General features: G+C 42.7%; 1 protein-coding gene across 2 annotated transcripts in view; it reads left to right on the top strand.

Annotated features, from left to right (window-relative positions):
• The window catches only part of B3GAT2 (beta-1,3-glucuronyltransferase 2), a 55,594-nt gene that overhangs the window by 10,748 nt on the left and 20,962 nt on the right, over positions 1-23,884 (top strand). For both annotated transcript variants that reach the window (XM_007070561.4, XM_043542464.1), the window contains exon 2: positions 14,988-15,132. In XM_007070561.4, coding sequence (XP_007070623.2) covers positions 14,988-15,132 — 145 coding nt within the window. The remainder of the gene's footprint in view (positions 1-14,987; positions 15,133-23,884) is intronic.

The following is a 23,884-nucleotide window of genomic DNA, read 5'->3' as shown; positions in this document are numbered from 1 at the left end:
AAGTCTGTGAAATTTAAAGGTTGAGTGCCCTCTTCCACATTTTGCTATATTCATTGTCAAAATGTAAGCTGCTGTTTCAGAAGGTTTCTAGTCCTAATTGTAAAGCTAGTTCTGGTGCATGACTGCCTTAGCGAATTTAGAGCAAGACTCTAAATTATAAATATAGTACGTATATATTACATTATCCTCATACCTTGCACTTAATCTAAGGCCTTATTTACACAAGAAAATGATACTGATGTGTTCATCAGTTTAGAACCTAAAGTTAAATTAGTGCAGCTCCCTTGTGTGGCTACTCCTTTTGGTTCAAGAGTGTCCTATATCAAGTTAGCTTGAGTCATTAAGGTTTGACTTCGGCTAAATCAATAAAATGCATTTTTAAACTGAAATAAGTGTGTCCACATGAGGGCTGTGCTCTGCTTTAACTAAATCAGTTTTTAAAGTGTTTCTAAAAGCTTAGCGCATGGATTTGTCAAGAACAAATTGTGTCAAGCCAATCTGATAGCTTTCTTTGACAGGGTAACAAGGCTTGTGGATTGGGGGGAAGGGGTAGATATGCCATATCTTGACTTTTGTAAGTCTTCTGGAATTGTCTTGCATGACCTTCTCGTAAACAAACTAGGGAAATACAACCTAGATGGAGCTACTATAAGGTGGGTACATAACTGGTTGGAAAACCATTCCCAGAGAGTAGTGGTTCACAGTCAGGCTGGAAGGGCATATCAAGTGATGTCCCACAGGGATCAGTTCTGGATATGGTTCTGTTCAATATTTTCATCAATGATTTAGATAATGGCATAGAGAGTACACTTATAAAGTTTGCGGAAAATACTAAGCTGGCACAGGCTGCAAGTTCTTTGGAGGATATGATTCAAATTCAGAATGATCTGGACAAACTGGAGAAATAGTCTGAAGTAAATAAAATGAAATTCAATAAGGACAAATGCAAAGTACTCCACTTAGCAAGGAACAATCAGTTGCACACATACAAAATGGGAAATGACTGGCTAGGAAGGAGTACTGTAGAAAGGGATTTGGGGGTCATAGTGGACCACAAGCTAAATATGAACCAACAGTGTAACACTGTTGCAAAAAAAGAACATAATTCTGGGATGTATTAGCAGGAGTGTTGTAAGCAAGACATGAGAAGTAATTCTTCTGCTCTACTCCACACTGATTAGGCCTCAACTGGAATATTGTTTCCAGTTCTGGGCTCCACGTTTCAGGAAAGATGTGGACAAATTGGAGAAAGTCCAGAGATGAGTGACAAAAATGAGTAAAGGTCTAGAAAACATGACCTATGAGGGAAGATTGAAAAAATTGGTTTTGTTTAGCCTGGAAAAGAGAAGACACAGAGGGGACATAACCGTTTTCAAGTACGTAAAAGGTTGTTACAAGGAGGAGGGAGAAAAATTATTGTTCTTAACCTCTGAGGATAGGACAAGAAGCAATGGGTTTAAATTTCAGCAAGGGAGGTTTAGATTGGACATTAGTAAAAACTTCCTAACTGTCAGGGTGGTTAAGCACTGGAATAAATTACCTAGGGAGGTTGTGGAATCTCCATTGTTGGAGATTTTTAAGCCCAGGTTAGACAAACACCTGTCAGAAATGATCTAGATAATACGTAGTCCTGCCATGAGTGTAGGAGACTGGACTAGATGACTTCTCAAGATTTCTTCCAGTCCTATGATTCTATGATTGTATGCCTGGTATATTAGCCCCACTTTACAGTTGAGGAAACTGAGACACACAGCTGTCATGGGGTGAATTCTGTTTCCAGTCACAATTTGCAATCCCCTTGACTTGTATGAGCATGACTCAGGCCACAATATGGCCTTAAATGATTTGCCTGTGGTCGCATAAGAATTGCGTGTCAGAGCTTATGGTCAGGAGACTTGCATTCTAAGGTCCATACTTCTACTGTACACCATCTTTCCTCTTTTATAGAGGTACAGTGGTAAATGTTGAAGAGATAGAGTTCTAAATCCAACTTCTAGCAAAATAAATTGGAGCTGTTTGTAGAAGTCTGCTGGTGTCCCACTGGTACTGTGTGGCAAGTCCAGGCAATAATCTGGGCACTAGCATTGCATCAGAATGCAGATTACATGGGAACTGAAACAATAGAAAACTGAGAAGCAGAAAAAACTGTTACACAAAGCTGAATTTTCTGGAGACTTTTTAGTCCTAAATGGGGAGGCAGTGATGGATGGCTGTGAAAACATTCAGCAAATTGTTACAGTCTGGAAGCCTTTTCATGATAGAAACAGTGACTAGATTCCCTCCTCTTCATCTTTTACTTCCAGTTCCCTGGGGTTTTTCCATTTTCCAACCAATTTGACCCCTTCCCTATCATTCCTGCACTTCCCAGGTCTTAATCTTTTTGAGTGACTAATGAAGTGCAATTTTTGGCAAGATAGAGTGTGTGTGTGAGAGTGAGAGAGAGAGGGAGAATCGTTTTTGTTCTCTCTCTGCTTTTGTTTTTTGCATTCTGTCAGCTCTTGGCTTTCAGAGCTTCCTTCCCCCATTATCTGTTCTGATTCCCCATTTCTCTCTAATCAGTTGTCCTCATCTTCCTCCATCACGATGCTCTGTCCCTCCCATTTTTACTTTTCCCTTGTTCTTTATCTATTTTACTCCTCCTCCCCCCATGCTGTTCTTTCTTCTCCTGGCTTTACCCATCCACTTCCTCATTCTTCTTCCTCATATCCTGTCCCTTTTGAAAAAGATTGCCACATTGTCGTTGCCAAGCCTCCAGGATTGTCCTGGAGTCCCCAGGAATTAAAGATCAATCTTTAATTAAAGATAATGTCAGGTGATGAAACCTCCAAGAATTCAGCCAACCAAAGTTGGCAACCCTATGTCACATATATACTGTGGCTTCAAGTTTTGATTATTCAGATAACAGATGTGCTGCTGTCCATTAAAAATATAGTTAGAGAAACAGTGCAGAATTCTTGTGGTGCAATGTATGGGATTACATTGGTATCTGATAGTCTAATATCTTTAAATTACTCTCTCTGTGCCCTAACACTTGTTAGGGTCAAGCAGAATAGAAAACAAAATGAAATCTCTGATACAGATTGACTTATTAATCCATATGATTTTTCCTACCCTGGTACATGAACAGTGTTCACAACACATCAGCACATTAATGTGTAGTAATACTGAGGCTTATAAGACATTTTGCCACTTCTACCCTCAAATATATCCTGAGACTGTAAAATACTCTACAGTTAGCATTTACACAGCCTTAGATACATTCTTTCACTTTGTGCTAAGGGATTTTTATGTTCTTGGCAGCTACTTAGATTTGTAGAGAGTGACCGAGTATACAGGAAAGAGAACAAAGAAGTGAGATTACAACATAAGGGTGAAATGAATCGGTCTGGAAGTTTCTGGTTTCTTTTTCCTCTTTAGGTATTTGGTTAAGCTGTACACGCTTAACATCTACACAGGGTTGATGAGTTCCTGAGTGAATAAGAGGTGAAGCTTAATGGGCCACCCAGTTCTGCTTCTCTGAGGTCAAGGTAGTTCTCGCTTACACTGGGATAAAGGCTTGTCTACATGGAAAGTTATACTAATATAAGATAAGATGTGAATTTAAATTATCTCCATGTGTCAACACTATTATTATAAGAAGGTCTTTCTTTTTATTTAGCTTATGTCACTTTGGAAGGGGTTTACACTAATTGGGGAAAGTCATTCTTAAAAGAATAAGAGTATCTGCAGTAGGGTTTATACTGGTATAGTTATATTGGTTTAACTATACCAATTAACTATACTGGTAAACCTTTCCTGTGTAGACATGTTCTAAGAGAGGGCAGGCAGGGCTGGCCTTACCATGAGGTGAACTGAGGGGGCTGCCTCAGGTGCCAGACTGTGGGGGGGCTGCCACTAGGACCAAAGTGTAGAAAATTGTGTCTGCTGCTGGTGCATATGTATTCTCTCTGCTCTAGATGCACAGAGATGGTGGAGTGCTGTGCTGGAGGAAGGAGGGCACAAGAGACAAAACAGGCATGCAGGAGAAAAGGTGAGAGGGAATAACAGAAAGTAGCAGGAGCTGCAGGGAGAGAGAGAGAAGGAGCCTCTTATGTACCTCTCTAGCACCCTCAGGAGCCTGGACTGATTAACACCAGCTTCTCAGGGAGCTTCCTGTTTCCTGCAGCTTCCCTGAACCCACTTGAGGAGAACAAAAAGTCTCTAAGGTGTCACAAGTACTCCTGTTCTAACAAATTTATTAGAGCATAAGCTTTCGTGGGCTACAGCCCACTTCATTGGATGCATAGAATGGAACATATAGTAGGAAGATATATACATACAGAGAAGGTGGAAGTTGCCATACAAACCGTAAGAGGCTAATTAAGATGAGCTATTATCAGCAGGAGAAAAAAACTTTTGTAGTGATAATCAAGATGGCCCATTTAGACAGTTGACAGGAAGGTGTGAGGATACGTAACTTGGGGAAATAGATTCAATATGTGTAATGACCCAGCCACTCCCAGTCTCTATTCAAATCCAAGTTAATGGTATCTAGTTTGCATATTAATTCAAGCTCAGCAGTTTCTCGTTGGAGTCTGTTTTTGAAGCTTTTCTGTTGCAAAATTGCCACCCTTTAGTCTTTCATTGAGTGGCCAGAGAGGTTAAAGTGTTCTCCTACCCGTTTTTGAATGTTATGATTCCTGGCAGTCAACTGAAGTAGTAGGAGCCAGTTAGGCCCTTAAGATGCTGTCATCTTTCCTCACTCAGGCCCTGCTACCAGCCTGCTTATTTGTCCCCTTCAGTTGAGTGTTGAGAGCCACTATAGCTGGCACAGAACAGCAGTCATGAGTGAAAGAAGAAAACACCCCTCTGGGGCAGCATTCAGAAAAAGAAAGCAAAGGAAGCTTTTCTATCTAAGCAGGAAGGAGCTCTCCTGAGATGCATAGACACAAACGTGCACGGAGAGCCTTCTGGCCCCAGTGAGGATGCAAGTGGTGAGGAGATGCCTGATTTTCCAGTTAGAGTGCAGGTGACCTGGCAGCTACTGCAGCATCCCTATCTCCATCTCAAATGGATGTACCCATGCACATTCCTGAAGAAAAGTGTAGATCAGAGAAGAGTGTGGTGGAGGCGCAAGAAACAGCTGCTGCTGAGTTTAGTTCCTTAAGTCTAGATGATCCAGGACTGTGGACCCACTTGAGCACTAGCCTGAGGGACTTCCTTGTACTGCATGGGCCACAGCAAGTGAAAAACTTCATGTTCCCCAAAGACAATGAAAATAGAAATTTCCATCCAACACATTATTGAAATCCCCAATGGTGACAAAGTGGAGAGGCTATGGCTTATGTACTCAAAAACCCAGAATGCTGCATACTGTTTTTGTTGCAAACTCTTCCAGTCTAATGTTCCAGCCACATTGCTTCTGCAGGAACAAAGGACTGGAAAAATCTGGCTAGAAATCTGGCATGCCATGAGAAGGCAGCAAATCACCAGAGAGCATTCCATAGGTGGAGAGAGCTTGAGATGAGACTAAGTTTAAAGGCCACCAAAGATGAGCATCAAGAGAAGATTGCGTCAGAATCTCTTTACTGGCAAAATGTTCTGAAAAGGCTCATTGCCATTGTGAGAATGCTTGCTACCTAAAACCTAGCACCGGGTGGCACGTCAGATCGGCTGTATGTGCCAAACAATGGAAACTCACTTTGGATGGGCTATTACCAGCAAGAGAGTAAGCTTGTCTGAGGGGGGGCAGAGAGTGAGAAAACCTGGATTTGTGCAGGAAATGGCCCATCTTGATGATCACTTTAGATAAACTATTACCAGCAGGAGAGTGGGGTGGGAGGAGCTGTTGTTTATGGTGTCTGTATGTATAGTGGTAATTTCCACAGTATGCATCCGATGAAGTGAGCTGTAGCTCACGAAAGCTCATGCTCAAATAAATTGGTTAGTCTCTAAGGTGCCACAAGTCTTCCTTTCTTTTTGCGAATACAGACTAACACGGCTGTTACTCTGAAACCTTCCTTAAAATTGTGGAGCTGATGGCTGAGTTTGATGCTGTACTCCAGGAGCATCTAAGAAGAGTCACCACCGAAGAAATGTACACACACCACTACCTTGGAAAAACAATTCAAAATGAGATCATAGAGTTACTGGCAACAAAAGTCAAACAGAAGATTGTGGCAGATCTGAAGTCAGCAAGATATTACTCTGTTATTCTGGACTGCACACCTGACATCAGCCATACGGAACAAATGACTTTAATGGTGCGTTTTGTAACAACAACAGAACCTAGTGAATATGTCCCTGCAGTGGTGACAGTCAGAAAGCATTTTCTAGAATTTATTGGCATTGATGATACTACAGGAGCTGGTATGACAAATGTGCTTCTTAAAAAGCTGGAGGATACAGGAATTAAACCCTCAAGCTTTTTTTGTCCCATGAAGTTCTCATTCATTGAACTTGGTGGTCAATGATGTAGCATCAGCTTCTAGTGATGCTGCTGAATTTTTTAATGTAATTCAGAGCACCTGTGTATTTTTCTCTGCATCAACTCATCGATGCCAAATTTTGAAGCAACATCTGGGAACATCCTCTCTGACACTGAAACCACTAAGTGCCACACGATGGGAAAGTCGAGTGGAGGCAATAAAGCCTATCAAACACCAAATTGGAAAGATAGATGATGCCATAGTTGCCATTATGGAGGATAATGCTGTGACAGGAACTGTTTGTGGGAGAACAGTGGCAGAGAGAAATAGAATCACCAGAAACATACATAACTTCAGATTTCTGTGTGGCTTAGTGTTGTGGCATGACATAGTGTTTGAAATAAATATTGTAAGCAAGAGACTCCAAGGTGTTGACCTTGATATATCTGGAGCAATGGAACAAGTGGACAAAGCAAAGTCCATACCTACGGTCTTACCGGTCAGATGAGGGATTTCAAAACATTCTGAAGAGTGCACAGAAGTTGGTAGAGGAACTTCAGACTGCAGCTATTTTCCCACCCATTCAAGAATACGAGAGTCACCAAAGAAGAAGACATTTTGATTACAAGGCACAGAATAATCCCATAAGAGACCCCAAACAACAATTCAAAGTTGAATTCTTTAACCAGGTGCTAGATTGTGCAATACAGTCAGTTCAAGAACGTTTCATGCAGCTCAAGGAACACAGCAGTATATCTGGGATGTTGTATGGTATTCCAAAACTCCTCACTATACCTGAAGAAGACCTACATCAGCAATGCAGGGCACTAGAGACAGTGTTGACACAGGATGACATGCGCGATATTGATGCGAGTGATTTAGGTGATGAACTCAAAGCCCTTTCAAGATACATTTCAGCCGGATCAACTCCAAGGGCTGTTCTGGAATATATGTGCACAAATAAGATGACCACCCTCTTTCCAAATGCTTTTGTTGCTCTGCGCGTACTTCTAACACTTCCTGTAAGAGTTGCCAGTGGAGAACGCAGCTTCTCCAAGCTGAAGTTAATAAAAACACATCTACACTCCACAATGACACAGGAGAGGCTAGTCGGCCTTGCAACCATCTCAATAGAGCATGAGCTGGCCCAGATTGTGGACAGTCAGCAGGAAGCAGTTCAAATCTTTGCAACCAAGAAGGCATGGAAAGCACCACTTTGATTATTCAAACAGATAAAAATGCCAGTGTTTACTGTGCAGAGAAGAAAAGTTACATTTGCTGTTCAGGTGTTTGAAAGTTTAAGTGTTACTTAAAAATTTTGAACAAGGCATTTTAAGTTGTTAGTTCTCCTTTTTTGGGGTAGGTAGCAGAGTAGTACCATGAGAGGAGTAGAACAGGAAGAAGGCAGAATTGAGATGTTTCAAAGTTTTGGCCCAAGCAAGGGGGCATAGGGGCGTCATTTGAGCACCCCGCCTCAGGTGCCAAAATGTTGTGGGCTGGCCCTGAGGGCAGGATCCAGCCCTGCACCTGTATGCACATTTTGTGACATTAGATCCAATATGTGTACATGTTACAATGTATATAGTTTTACAAAGAGCTCAAGAAATGGGTGTAATGTTGAAACCACAGCTACCGAACCACTTCATGTTTTGCAGCCTTGAAGTAGTCCAAGTGACTTTTGTGCACTAAATATTTAAAAGAAGATAGTAATTAATGTTGTGAACTTTCCATTTCACCCCACAGAGCAGTAAAAGACCAGGGAAAAATGACAGCAAACAAAAAGGCCTTAAACAGGAAAAATACAGTACAGACCCATTTACGCATGAATCCGCTTAAAGCGCGGTAGCGCCATGCTTCCCAGTGCTACCTATTTAACACACAAGACTTGTTAACACACAGTACAGGAACTTGCTATGTAGTGCTACAGATTTGCTCACTAACTCTTTGACATAGAAATCGACAGGAAGTGTGGAGCGGAAACGTATTGTACATCTTTACTGATATTGGTAAAGACGTATCACACACACTTAATCATTGTCCCGCTAGTAGTTTTTTATATATATATATATATATATATATACACACACACACACACACACACACACACACAACATTAGAAAATTTTAACCGTAGGCCTAATATAATGGCAGAGGGCATGCCTCAGCGTTCCTACACTGTAGAAGAAAAGCTAGCTGCAACAGATTGAGTAAATAGCGGAGAAACCCTGGCCAAAGTTTCAAAAGCTATTGGGATTGCCGAATCTACTCTCCGAGGATGGCTAAAAAACGCATCTAAACTGAATGGCTTTGTACAAAATATCGATTCTGTCGTGGGGCTTAAGCGAAAATGTGTGCGCTATTCAGCAAAACCCACAATAGACAAAGCTATGCGCACGTGGTTTGCTCAGGAAAGGCTGAAAGGAATGCCGCTAAGTGGTCCAATTCTTCAAGCGCAAGCGACAAAATTTGGAAATTTAATGGGGGACGAATCATTCCAAGTCAGTAAGGGGTTTAAAGGTCGTTTTAAAAAGCATCATGGCATAGCGCCGATATCGATTTCTGGAGAAAGCCGATCGGCCGACGAATTGGCTGCGAACGCGTTTCCCACCAAGTTAAAATCTATTTTACAAAATGAAGACTACCACGAAAAACAACTTTTATAATTGTGATGAAACAGCTTTATTTGCAAAACTGCTATCTGATAAGACTTTAGCCTTTAATTACGAGACACAGAAAACAGCTAGATTTAAAAAGATAAAAGATCTTGTGACTCTTCTTTTTTGTAGTAATAAGATGGGCAGCCATAAGCTTGCCCCTCTTCTTGTTGGCTGCTTTCATAACCCTAGCTGCTTTAATCACCTCAGTAGAGCCAAACTGCCAGTAATATACGCTAACATCAAAAACGCTTGGATGACGAGACACATTTTTGATGACTGGTTCCACAACAGCTTTGTTTCAGCTGTTCGTAAGCATGTGCAGTCGAAGAAACTCAATGCCAAAGCACTTTTGCTACTTGACAATTGTCTAGCCCATCCTCCAGCTGAATCACTGGTATCGAGCGATGGAAAAATTTGAGTGCTATACCTACCATTCAACACAACATCAAAAATTCAACCTTGTAGACCAGGGCATTATTCAGAATTTTAAAAACAATTATCGACGGGAGCTGATTTCGGCAATCATGTCATGCACGTCTTTAGGCATTTCCGAATTCCTGAAACAATTAAACATGAAGGAAATTATTTATTTAGTTAAAAATGCTTGGGATGGAGTAAAACAAAAGCCCATTGAAAACTGCTGGATGAAGGCTCTTGGTGATGCCTTTTCTGTCAAAGATGGCTCAAACTCAGAAAACTCCAGCAGTGGCACTGATTCAGAGCCAGACTTCGAAGGATTTTTGGAAGAAGACGTCCTACAAACACGCACGCAGACAAAAGAGGATAAAGGTAAACTTCTCTTTCAAATGATAAAACAGGGGTCGGCAACTGACGGCACACAAGCCAATTTTTAATGGCACGCTGCTGCCTGCCGGGTCTCAGCTGCCGGCCCTACTCAGCCCGCTGCTGAACCCAGGCCAGCAGAGGGCTGAGTGGGGCCGGCGGCCGGGACTCCGGCAGGCAGCAGTGTGCCGTTAAAAATTCTGCCTGCCCTGGCCCGCTCTTCTCCGCCTCTCCCCTACATATGACAATAGTTTAGTTATATAATATATAGACTTATAGAGAGAGACCTTCTAAAAAACGTTAAAATGTATTACTGGCACGCGGAACCTTAAATTAAAGTGAATAAATGAAGCCTCGGCACACCACTTCTGAAAGGTTGCCAACCCCTGTGATAAAAGATTTTAGTTTGGATACGTCGCCAGAAATCATTACCAAGTGGCTGAAAATGGATGAAGATTGCCCGACTTCAGAATTTCTGTCCGAGGAAGAAATATTAACGGGCTGCGAAGCTATGTTGGACTGTAAAAGTGATGGCGAGAATTCTAATAATGTAGGCCTAAATGACAATGATGACGACGTTGAAAAGATCAAAATTTCGCCCACAGAAGCCCTTAGTGCTGTAGAAACTGTTGTAAGATTTATGGAGAGCAAAATGCGGAAAATATCGAAATCATTCATCTGTGGTGAATGACAGACTTCATAAGAAAGAAAGAAAAAAATGCAAGCCAGAAAGAGCGGAAAATAACAGCTTTTTTTTCTAAGTGAATCATAGACACTTTTTTCAGCATGGTCCTCTTAACCTGCAGTCCGTTAACACACGGTCGTGATGGCTTGACTCCCGACATCCGCGCATAAACGGGTCTGTACTGTAGTTAAAAGGAAACCAATAACCCATGTTGGAACTCGGACACTAGGCAAATGTAAAGGTGTCTTACAAAGAGTTAGAAAAAAAGGTTGTGTGTCCATTTTGAAAAGTTTTTTTTTTTTTTTTTTTTTAAGATGTAGAAAGAAGACCTGAAAGATAAGGCTTGCTTATTTTTATTCTACTAGTATTTTCACCTTTGGATATATAAGCAATGTCAGTCTGATCTTCTGGTTTTGCTGAAGGAGCTTGGGAGCCTAGAGGAGGGGTATTATGAGCTCTCTGGAGTGTGGGGTGATGGGTGATCACTTGTTACCAAGTAATGATCATCTTCCATGGGAGTTATGGGTCCTCAGGTGGCTAATAAGGCCAATCTTTGAACCACAAGGTCTATTACAATGAGAGCAGATGTTTTCAGGCTCAGCAGGAGGCTGTTGACCATGACTGGAAGCCATTCTCTCCTTCCTCCTGTGCAGTGTGGGGTACTGAATCTTTAACAGCAGCTTTCTTTCTCTAGAGTGTCCTGTGGATATTGGAGTTAAGAAGCTGTTAGTAAAAACAAACAAAAGCAAAGTTTTAAATGTCTGGGAAAAGACTAATTGTAAGGGGAAGGATTTTAAGACCTTGTCTACACTTGAAGCATGAACTGGTTTAACTAAATCAATATAAAAATCAATCTTGCTAAACCAATGCAAACCCCTAATGTAGATTCATTTAAATGGAGTTATCCTTGCTTAAATTGGGACTGACTTAAGCTCAGGTACAGTGTAGGGTTGTGCCAGTTTAACAAGACTGATTTTTAACTTGATTTCATGAGATTGGTGAACTTTTCTAGGAAAGACAATGTCTTAGGCAATCTCTGGTGATGCCATAATGTCCATAGCTTTCCAGTAACAATAGAATCTTACAGGGTAGACAAGACCTACATTTCTAGGGTGAAATCTGGCTTCACTGGACTTAGTGGCAGAACTCATACCTCTGATGTCAAACATGATTGCAATCAGTGTTAAAATTAATGGTTATAACCTATTTAGGAAGGATAGAGTGCCATTCCCCCTACCCTTTTACCCATTTAGTGTCAAAAATAGAATTAACTGTTTTAGCCACTGATAGCTTGGAAGAAAATGGTCTTGAATGCTTATGGATCAATATCCTAACATATAATGAACAAGATACGGTATTAGTTGGTGTCTGCTACAAACCACCAAATCACTTGAGAGAGTAGGACAGCAGGCTCCTTACACACCTGTCTATAATGTGTAGGGGAAAAAAAGCCATGGGATCATGGGCGACTTCAACTTGAGTGACACATGCTGGAGGTCTCATGTTGGCAGTACTAAAACATCCTTGGAATTTCTAAATATTATACATGACAATTCCTAACTAAAAGCGTTGTCTCCAGCACAGGGAAGTTCTATATTAGACCCTATCTTAATAGATAAAGAGGAACTGATCACAGAGCTAAAGTTTTTAATGGTAATCTTGGTCAATGATCCTGATTTAGTGACATTTTGTAATGTGCAAACAGAAGAAAGTCTAGACCAGTGATATGTAGATGTAGTACTTTAAAAGGGCAAATTGCACAAAGCTGAAGACAACTCTGAGCCAGAGCAGTTGGGAGGAAGAATTTAATCAGAAAAACGTGAATGATAATTGGGAATTGTTTAAGAACACTTACGAGATGCCCCAGAAGTCACAATCAAGGAAGAATGCTTCATTGTTTAGAGGGGAATTGAGGTCAGCTATAAAAATATAAAAGAAAGAGAAAAATGATAGTATTGAATATAAATTAGAAGTGAGGAATTGTAGAAAATTGATAAGGGAAGCAAATGTACACAAGGAAAAATCTACGGCCAGCAGAGTTAGACAATAAGAATGAGGTTTTTTTTTAATATATTAGGGAGAAAAAAGAATCCTAACAATATTATTGGCCTATTACTAGATGGAAATGGTAGAATTATAGATGATAATGCTGAAGTGTTCAGTAAGTATTTCTGTTTTGTATTTCGTAAAAAAACAGATGATGTAGTCATATCATGATAACACTCTTTCCATTCCACTAGTATCTTATGAGGATGTTAAACTGCAGCTATTAAAGTTAGATGTTTTTAAGTCAGAAGGTTTGGATAACCTGTATCCAAGAGTTTTAAAAGAGCTGGACGAGCAGCTCACTGGACCATTAATATTGATTTCTTTAATAAAGAATTAAAAGATGGAAATATAATTAATGCCAATCAACATGGGTTTTTTGGGAAATAGAGCCTGTCAAACGAACTTGTTTTTTTTAAATGAGATTATACATTTGCGTGATAAAGGTCATAGTGTGATGTAATATTCTTAGACTTCTATAAGGTATATGACTTGGTATTGCATGACATTTTGATTTAAAAAAAAGAAATATCAAATTAACATGTCAGCCAATAAATGGATTAAAAGCTAGCTAACTAGCTAATTACAAAATGTAATTGTAAATGAGGAATCATTGAACGGGTGTGTTTTTAGTAGGATCCCGCAGGGATTGGTCCTCGTCCCTACACTTTTTTATTAATGACCAGGAAGAAAAGAAATTAATCACTGATAAAATTTGCAGATGACACACAAATTGGGGGAGTGGTAAATAATGAAAAGGACAGGTCACTGATATAGAGCCATCTGAATTGCTTGGTAAGATGGGCGTAAGCAGTAATATGCATTTTAATATGGCTAAATGTAAATATATACATCCCGGAACAAAGAATGTCGGCCACATTTACAGGAAGGGGGACTCCATTCTGGGAGGCAGTGACTCTGAAAAAGATTTGGGTGTCATGGTGGATAATCATCTTAACATGAGCTCCCAGTGTGACGCTGTGGCTAAAAGGGCTCATGCAATGCTGAGAAGCATAAACAGGGGAATCTCAAGTATGAGCAGAGAGGTTATTTTACCTTTGTATTTGACGCTAGTGTGATCACTGCTGGAATACAATTCTGGTGTCCACAGTTTGAGAATGTTGATAAATTGGAGGGATTCAGGGAAGAGCTACTAGAATGATTATGAAAGGATTAGGAACATACCTTTTAGAGATAGAGACTGAGCTTCTTGAATCTTTAACTTAACAAAGAGGAGACTAAGGGGGGTCTTGATTACAGTCTATAAGTACCTACATGGTGGGCAGATATTTAATAATGGGCTTTTCAGCCTAGCAGAGAACGGTCTAACACAATCCAATGGCTGGAAATTGAAGCTAGACAAATTCAGACTGGAAATAAGGTGTACGTTTTGTAACTGTGGGAGTAATTAACTTTTCAAACAACTTACTGAGGTTTGTGGTGGATTCTCCATCCCTGACAATTTTTAAATAAAGATTGGATGTTCGTCTCAAAGATATGCTCTAGGAATTATTTTGGGGAAGTTCTATGGCCTATGTTATATGGGAAGTCAGACTAGATTATCATAATGGGCCCTTCTGGCCTTGGAAACTATGCATCCATGAAAGGAAAACATCATTCCCACTATTTTTTTTTCTTCCAAAAATTAAAACTGGCCATTTTTTAGGCACCATGTGGGGGTGGCGGGAAGGCACAAGCCCAATTTTGTTGTCCTCTACAGGCCACTTTTTAACACACCTAAACATACTTACTCTGCAATCCTCATAAGACAGGGGTTCGTGTGTGCGCACTTCAAGTCAGAATCAAGATTTATTTCCCTTCCAGAGTCTGTTACCGGCTTCTAGATACAATATATTCTGATATAGACCTCAAAGTTGCATGTATGTTTTTATAAATGACTGTATTTTACAGACTGTAAAATAAACATTCCATTCTACCCTGATGGGCTTCTGCAGTCATGATGCAAGTGCATTAAGGATTTATAGAAAGAAACATGTTAAAACAACAAAACATCTTTCCAGAGAAAAAATCTACCACAGACGTCTGTGCTTTTCTTTAATGAAGAAGAGATTATATAGGGTTTTTGTGTTTGTGTTTTTTTTTTTTTTTTTTTTAGGTGCTTCATATCTTAAGCAACACTGGTATTAACAACCTTATTTCTCTCAGGATATTCCCAGTAGACTTGAAGTGACTAGAGATCTGAAGAACTAGCTGGCAGTGAGAGAACTTTGGGGCACATATAGCCTCCGAATACCAACTCTCTAGGGTTGAAATCGGGAAACACTGAGTCTGTTGTAAACACCTTGTGGTGACTGGAAATGTCTAGGTTTTGCTTCCCCCATTTACAAAAAAAGCACAGCCTGCTGAGAAAACTTAAGTGAAATCACCCTGTGCCTCCTCTTTCTTGCAGATGCGTACAACCCGCAAAGTATCCGTGTGGCCTGTGGGACTAGTGGGAGGTCGACGGTATGAGCGCCCTGTAGTGGAAAATGGGAAAGTTGTTGGCTGGTATACTGGCTGGAGAGCAGACCGGCCGTTTGCCATTGATATGGCAGGTAAGTACTGATAAAGTAGTTCTATAGGATATATGAACACGATGTCCTGTTTGTACTCATGAACAGGCCTAAAGCGTGTGTTTGCTTGTGAAGTGGTCATCCTTAAAATGAGGACAACTCTGAAAATTTCCATTGTTTCCTGTGGAGTTCTTGATTCTGTAGATAGGAATATTGCTGAAAATGGTTACATCTTTTAAAACAGCAGAACTTTTGAAGTGCAGTAATTATACACAGCCCTTTTGGTTTTAAATATCCTACAAGTCTTGGCATGCACATTTTCTCCAATTAAATAGTTCTTTGATAATAACACAATATACTGTAATTTTCTTTAATTTTATGTGATAATTTTGCTTTTATGTTTGATTAAATTGTCTGTAAATCATTTAATTTTGCAGGAAGCCTATGTATTTCATTGTGTGATCAACACACACTATGCAGTGTAAATGTAGACACTTCGTAAAGCTCATGTTGTAAAACGCTACTTTATCATGAAATGATTCATTTTCTGTTGGTTATGTGAAATGATGACCGTGATAGCTGTAGATGGATATGGTTGAAACACCGGGCTTAGGGGAAAAATCACTGACAACTTTAGCCAGCTAGATAAAGGCAGAAAAGCTTTAAAATTGATCTCATCCATCTTCTACTGTGAAGTTAGCACACCACATAGCTGTGCCTAGCTGTCAGCCCATGCTTGGCCAGTCTTTTGTGTATAAATCCCAACTGCCGACAGAATCTCCTGTGTGCAGAATTCTGACTTTTGATATAGCAGTCTTCCAGCATGGTATAACTTTTTTGTACTTTAAAAAACCCCTCTGTATTATTTTTCTTGTGAGGGATGGGGAGGGGAAGAAAGGAATGCAAAATGACCACATATTTTTCTCTTGACACTTGGTGTGAAGGCACGTACTACTCCTCTAAGGCAGAGGTTCTCAAACTTCATTGCACCGCGATCCCCTTCTGACAACAAATATTACTACATGACCCCAGGAGGGGGGACTGAAGCCTGAGCCCACCTGAGTCCCACAGCCCCAGATGGGAGGGCCAAAGCCAAAGCCTGTAACCTGAGCCCCACCACCCAGAGCTGAAGCCCTTGGGCTTTGGCTTTGGCCCTCGGCGGTGGGGCTCGGGCTTCGGCCCCCGGCCCAAGCAAGTGTAATGCTAGCCCTGGGCACCTCATTAAAAAGTGTTTGTGACTCACTTTAGAGTCCCAGTCTGCAGTCTGAGAACCGCTGCGCTAAGGGATAGCCAGGTGCTCACAACCAAAACAGGCTGGTGGGGGTAGGGGTCGGGGGTGGGACTCCAGGATTGGCCCTTCCCTAGGCCTCTTGGATTTCACAGACCTTTCCCAGGGGTATCCTATTTCAGGCCTACAGTCCAAAATGATTTATAAAGAATATGAATGTTTAGCCTCTAAAAACAGTAATAGAAAAGTAAAGGTGGTTAAAATAATTTCTAACACTTTTTTGGAGACACTAGCAGTTTTGAATAATAAGTGATCAATATTTGGTACATTGAAAGTCCAAAGTGTAGGAACATTTCAAGTAAGATAAAGAGAGCAATTGGCCTTAAATGTCTATTGTAATATTTTTGTCCTGCTTAGTGAGATGATAGCTGCACTACTCTTTGTGAATAGGACAGAGCTGGGATTCTCAGTCCCTGAGCCACTGCAGTCTTGTCAGAACGAGGTGCAGTGTGGTTGGGGGACACATCTAAAAGAGCAATCCCTGTCTGTAGAGTTTTAGAGACACCCTGGTAGTATGCTGTGCATGTTGTTGCTTATGGGAATTCAAAGGATGATAGGAAGGTGTATAATTCATTAGCTACAGGCAAAGGCAGTTAGACAACATAAGACCAGGGAATCCCACCCTTAGATGAAGAGGCATATGAAAAGCTGATGAGTTACCTTGGTTTATACTTCGAGATCATTGCTTTGAAAGTCAGGGGATACACTGACGTAAATATGGGGAAGAAGCAACACCAACAGAGAGGAGTATCTGCTCATATTTTTAAAAAGCAGCTAATAGAAGAAGGGAGCATGGAAACGAAGTTGCAGATGTTGAGAGGAATATGAAATGTTAGAAAGCAAACCTCTTAGAGATTTGTGAGAGAAAATTCTTTTCACCTGCACCAAGTGGTTTTTTTTTAAATTTTCATTATTATTTTTATTTTATTAAGGATCAAGTTTTTTCATCATCTTTATTTTGGTAAAGTAGCAGCTAGACTCAGTGCCTGATCTGGTAAACAGTTATGTCATGTTTGCAAAGGTGTTGCTACTTCATCATTAGGCAGAGACACAGGGTGGAAAGAGATGGAAAGAGTAAGAGTGGTATATATAATTGCAGAATCAAGCAGACATTTGAAAATGAATGGTATCCATCTACAGGCATTTTGACCAGTACTAACGGTCAGGTCTTCTGTGAGTGCTTGCTTATTCCATGCTAGGTGTGTGCTTCGCATGCACAGTTGCAGGAGATTTTTTCCTCATTGGTACCCATAGGACCAACCCTAGCACCCTCTGGAGCCACGTGCGTATGCAGTGGTATAAGGGGCACTGCAAGCCCCATACCATCTCAGCTCCTTCTTACTGCCTGTGATGGTTGCATGGACTGCTCCTTCTTGCTCTTGCAAGGCCTCTTTCCCAGTGATTTGGACTTTCTATTGTATATTTATTGTAGTCAGTGTATATAGCTCTTAGTGTTAGTGTATATAGTAGTGTTAATAGTTGTCCCTGTTGTCAAGGGACTTTCTCCCAAGGGCTGGGCATGCCTTGGTCTCCGGACTTCAAGTTGTGTACCTCATGTGGCAAGCCAATGCCAGTGAGTGACCCACACTTTATCTGTCTAAAGTGCCTCAGGAAAATTCAGGTTAAAGAGAAGTGCCAGATTTGCAGGGGTCATGCACACAAAAGGACAGAGACATTCATTGGAACACTTTACTCCTGGAGGCAGCCCTCAGACCAGTTTCAGAGCTGAGCCGCTCTGAATTGGGGCCGAGTACTTTGACTTCCATGCGAAGTGCTCCACTGGCACCGTTCTCTTCCTGGCACCCTTCTCCATTCTTGATGCCGAAGAGGCAGCATAAGAAACAGTGCACCGAGAGGGCACTTTGCGGTGCCAAAGAGTGGGAAGTGACCAGTGCAGTGAGACCCACACCAGGCTACTTGTCCTCCCAGAGCCACTGGTGGCTCTGCTGACTACACCTAGAGTGCCAAGTCTGGTCTGGGTGCCACCCTCTGATTCTTGGGAGCAGCAGTGGGGCCATGCACCTGTGGACTTGTTCAACCCCGGAGGCTTTCCAAGGCGGCAAGGGACCTTATGTCCCTCCCAATCTAGCGGACCCCTCAAGGCCCCCTGCCAGCCGAGGGATAGAGGGAGCAAGGGATGGTGAGCTCCACTGCAACACTGACCACTGCGACACCATCCAGGGACAAACCCTCCTGTAGTCCTATGACAGCGGTCTACGGCCCGTTACTGGTCTCCACCTCCCCGGCACTGCCCAGAGGCGGAAGTGGATACTGTGCCACCCTGGTCTCCCAAGAGAAGAATCCTTTCTGGAGTCCGAAGGGGAATCCTTCACTCCATTTAAGACCTACCGGTACCCGGCCTAAAACCCGGACTTCGGTACTCGCCCCCTGGCTGGCGCCTGGCCACTGGGTCACTGGCCAACGCAGTGGCAGTATTGGAACCTGTGGGAGTTTCCCCTGTTATCAGGGCCTCCTGTCCCACCGCTCATACTCGGTGGTATTAGGGGGGCAAGCCATCCCGTTTGGCATCAGACCCTGACTCCAGTACTGACATCCAAGAAATGGCCCCAATGGATGTGGTGGAGGTGGAGGAAGAGCAGGCGGACCCTCACTTGTTACAGGCCTCCTCCTCATCATTCCCGGATGAGACGGTTGCAGGTCCTAGTAATCTGCTCCTGCTGCATGACTTCAGGGCCCACCAAGAGCTCCTGAAAAGGGTCACCGCAAACTTGAGACTGGAAATGGAAGAGCTCAAGGAGCCTAATTGACATCCTGGCTATAGCAGCTCCCTCCAGAGTGGCTCTGTCAATTAACCAAGCGGTGATGAGACTTGTCAGGGCACTATGGCAGACTTCTCCTTCTCTGCCCCCTATCTCAAAAAGGGCAGAGAAGAAATATGCTGTCCTATCCAGTGGGTTTGAATACCTCCACCCAACCCCCCCGCCCTCTGTGGTGTTGGTGGCAAATGAGCGGGATAGATGGGGCAGTCGAGTGTTACCCCCAAAAATAAAGAGGCCAAGAGACTGGACCTGTTCAGACGTAAGGTTTGTTCAATGGGCAGCCTCCAGTTGCATCTCTGATCAGCAGGCTTGGGCCTTTACACACCTCCTGCCTCCAGGAAGCATTTTAGGCCCCAGCAGCCTCCCAGGTTTGTGGCAGTTCCCAGGCAGGAGCCCTATAAAAGAAAAGGGAAGGGCTATAAGCGATGCCAACCCCTACTTTCTATCTCAGCCTCCCAGTGAAGCTCGCATAGGTATCCTGGCGGGGCCAGGGAGGCCTTTTGAAGTACACCTGAGGACAGTCTACCAGTCTCATTGCCAGATCCATCCCCCACTGCCTGTCACCCTTCAGCCCAGCCAGGTCATATATAACATCAGAAAATTATATGCACTATAGCAGCTGGTTACACCCTCCAATTTTCATCCACTCCTCCTACCCACCCCCTGTCCTTCTTCAGGGACCCTTCTCATGAGCAGCTTCTTATCCAGGAGGTGCAAACCTTCTACACGTGGGGGCTGTACAGGAAGTTCCTTGAGACTTGAGAGGGAAGGAGTTTTACTTTGATGTTTCCTAAACCCGAAAGTCAAGATGGGGGGTGGCTATGGCCCATCCTGGACCTGTGTCGCCTCAACAAATATCTCAAGAAGCTGAGGTTTTGCATGGTCTCTCTGGCCTACATCATTCCCTCCATCAGTCCCTCCCTGGATCCAGGAGACTGGTATGCCACCCTCGATTTAAAAGATGCTTATTTCCACATCTCCATCTTCTGTGGGCACAAGAGATTTCTGAGGTTTGTAGTGGGTCAACACCATTACCAGTTCACCACTCTTCCCTTTAGCTCGTCGGCAGCCCCACAGATCTTCACGAAGCGTACGGTGGTGACAGCAGCCTTCCTTGGAGTTGAGGCATGCAGGTCTACCCATACCTCAATGACTGTCTGGTCAATGGTCAATCTCATGTTCAGGTCCAGCGCAGTTCAGTACAGTACGAGCCACCTTACAGGTGCTGGGTCTGTTGATAAACGAGCAGAAGTCAACCCTGGTCCTGGTTCAGAGAATAGAGTTAATCAGGGAAGTACTCGACATGACTCAGGCCAAGGCCTTCCTACTGGAAGCCGGATTCCAAGCTGTTTTGGACCGGATCTCCAAAGTCACGACCCACCTGATGATAACTGCTCAGGTCTGCCTCAAAGTATTGGGGCAAATGGCAGCATGTACCTATGTGGTGCAGTACACAAAGCTATGCCTCAGACCCCTCCAGATGAGGCTTGTGTCAGTCTACTCCCCGAGCAGACACTGCCTGGACTCAATACTCATTATTCTACCTCCAGTCATCGCTTTGTTGACCTGCTGGAGAGACCCAGGATCACTAATGGTAGGGGTACTCTTCACTGCCCCTCAACCGTCCGTTACTCTAGTCTTGGATGTGTCAGACCTGGGGTGGAGAGCCCACCTCAGCAGTCTCAGGGCTCGTCCTGAGTAACTGCTTGTATTGGAGCTTGCTTTGAGCAGGCAAAGGTTCTGCCTCCTTGCCATCGTGACCACCCATTCCACAAGAATCCAGGCCTTAGCAGCAGTGTTCCTCGTACAGGTACCAATCCAGAGCAGTAACCTGGTCATCGGTTCATACCTTTGCATCTCTCTACAGCATCACTCAACAAGCCCATAACGATGCCAGTTTTCAGAGAGCAGTGTTGCAATCAGCACATCCGTGAACTCTGAGCCCACCTCCAGGGTTACTGATTTTGAGTCATCTAGCATGGAGAGATCCCAGAGGACTGGAAAAGGGCAAATATAGTGCCAATCTATAAAAAGGGAAATAGGGACAACCTGGGGAATTAAAGATCAGTCATCTTAACTTCTGTACCTGGAAAGATAATGGAGCAAATAATAAAGCAATCAATTTGCAAACTTCTAGAAGATAATAGGGTGATAAGAAACAGTCAGCATGGATTTGTGAAGAACGAATTGTGTTAAACCAACCTGATAGCTTTCTTTGACAAGGTAACAAGCCTTGTGGATGGGGGGAAGAGGTAGACGTATATCTTGGCTTTAGTAACTGTCTCGCATGACCTTCTCATAAACAAACTAGGAAAATGCAATCTCGATGGAGCTACTATAAGGTGGGTGCAAAACTGGTTGGAAAACTACTCTCCGGGAATGGTTATCAGTGGCTCACAGTCATGCTGGAAGGGCAAAACGAGTGGGGTCCCGTAGGTATCAGGTATGGGTCCAGTTCTGGTCAATATCTTCATCAATGATTTAGATAATGGCATATAAAGTTTGCAGATGATACCAGGCTGAGAGGGGTTGCAAGTGCTTTGGAGAATAGGATTATAATTCAAAATGAGCTGGCCAAACTGGAGAAATGGTCTGAAGTAAATAGGATGAAATTCAATATGGACAAATGCAAAGTATTCCACTTAGGAAGGAACAATCAGTTGCACACATACAAAATGGGAAATGATTGCCTAGGAAGGAGTACTGTGGAAAGGGATCTGGGGGTCGTAGTGGACCACAAGCTAAATATGAACCAACAGTGTAACACTGTTGCAAAAAAAGAACATCATTCTGGGATGTATTAGCAGGAGTGTTATAAGCAAGATATGAGAAGTAATTTTTCTGCTCCACTCTGCACTGATTAGGCCTCAGCTGGAGTATTGTGTCCAGTTCTGGGCACCACGTTTCAAGAAAGATGTGGACAGATTTGAGAACATCCAAAGAAGAGCAACAAAAATGATCAAAGGTCTAGAAGACATGACCGATGAGGGAAGATTGAAAAAATTGGGTTTGTTTATTCTGGAAAAGAGAAGACACAGAGGGGACATACTTGAAAACTGTTATGTAAAAAGAGGTTACAAGGAGGAGGGAGAAAAATTGTTCTTCTTAACCCCTGAGGATAAGACAAGAAGCAATGGGTTTAAATTGCCTAGGGAGTTTGTGGAATCTCCATCATTGGAGATTTTTAAGAGCAGGTTAGACGAACACCTTTCAGGGATGGCCTGGATAATACGTAGTCTAGCCATGAGTACACGGGACTGGACTAGATGACCTCTCGAGGTCCCTTCCAGTCCTATGATTCTATGGAACAGACATGAGCAAGCACTCAAAGAAGGAAAAAATGGTCACTAATCTTTCGTAGCTGTTGTTCTTTGACATGTATTTCTCATGTCCGTTCCGTAACCCACCCTCCCGTCCCTCTGTCAGAGTTACTGGCAAGAAGGTACTGAGAGGGTGCAGGGCCGGCGACATCCCTTATACTGGCGCGTATGTACGCGGCTCCAGAGAGTGCTAGAGCCAGCCCTGTGGATACCACTAAGGGAAAAATCTCTGGCAACTGTGCACATGGTGTGCACAGACCTAGAATGGAATGGACATGAGCAGCATTTCTTGAAGAACAACAGTTACAAAAGGTTAGTAATTTGTTTTCTCCATAACCTTGTCACATACTTCTCCACCAATAGTAAATCTGCACTCACTGGAAGAAAATGCGGGACTAATTTAGTATGCTTTTAATTCATGTTGTAGTACATCATTGTAATACCTTATTACTGGCACTGCACCCGTAAGCCACTGATGTTATACTATAGCTGTACACCTTTGGAGAGGATCAACGCTGGCCTTCATTTTTATTTTGAAAACAATGAACAATTCCATGAACGATGAGAGTTTGGGCACCAATTACATGGCCTGGCCAGACTTATTTGTTTGTTGTAGTTCCCCTGTAGCCTGGTTTTAAATTGGTAGATGTAGCATTCCAAACTGCAAGATCTAGGGCCAAATTCAGATCGGTGGCAAGTCCTGTTCATTTCAGTGGGATTACCCTTGGTTATGCTGTGGTTGACTTTGTCTCGAGACTCTAAAAGGCCAGTTTCCCTGGAAACTCCTGATTACTGGCACCTGGCATTCCCACTCAATCAATGTTGCAAACATTGGATTGTGTCTGGGTTGTGTGTTTTTTATTTTGTTCATTTTTTTTGGAGGTTGGGGCCATGTTTGCTGGGTGGGGTTTGTGGTTGCTATTGTTATTGTGGTATAGTGTGTTCAAGAAGCTGCCATGGCTACCAGTGTTGTTTCTCTCTGATCAAAGCAGAAAGTTTTTTCCCACTGAAAATTCAAAGGCAGCAACCCTCAAGACTTGGAGCCACTTTTCTTCAAGCCCAGACCCTTGTGTCACCTGCAGATGGTTTCTTGAGGTTGACCTGGGATTCCTTCATATGGAAAAATGAGAGAGAGAATAGGTAATATGGGCAAAAAGCAATAGTAGCAGAGTGAGGGAGGGAAGTGAATGAGAGTGGATTGTGAATGGTGGGGAGGAAAGTGGGAGTGGAGCAAGAGGAGAACAATGTGAGTCAAAGGAAAATGAGAGCAGGAAACCTGAAGAGAAAAAGAGGAGGCCAAGGGACGACAGAACAGGGAGAGCAAGATATCGGGCAGCACTTGGAGCAAGGCTGATAAGTACACACTTTAAAAGGGAGTTGTCCGCAGCAATGGGGTAGAAAATACA

The sequence above is a fragment of the Chelonia mydas genome, chromosome 3 (assembly GCF_015237465.2).
Source record: "Chelonia mydas isolate rCheMyd1 chromosome 3, rCheMyd1.pri.v2, whole genome shotgun sequence".
Classification (NCBI taxonomy): Eukaryota; Metazoa; Chordata; order Testudines; family Cheloniidae; genus Chelonia; species Chelonia mydas.
The sequence above is the reverse complement of the archived record's forward strand: the minus strand, read 5'-3'. Positions and strand labels throughout refer to the sequence as shown.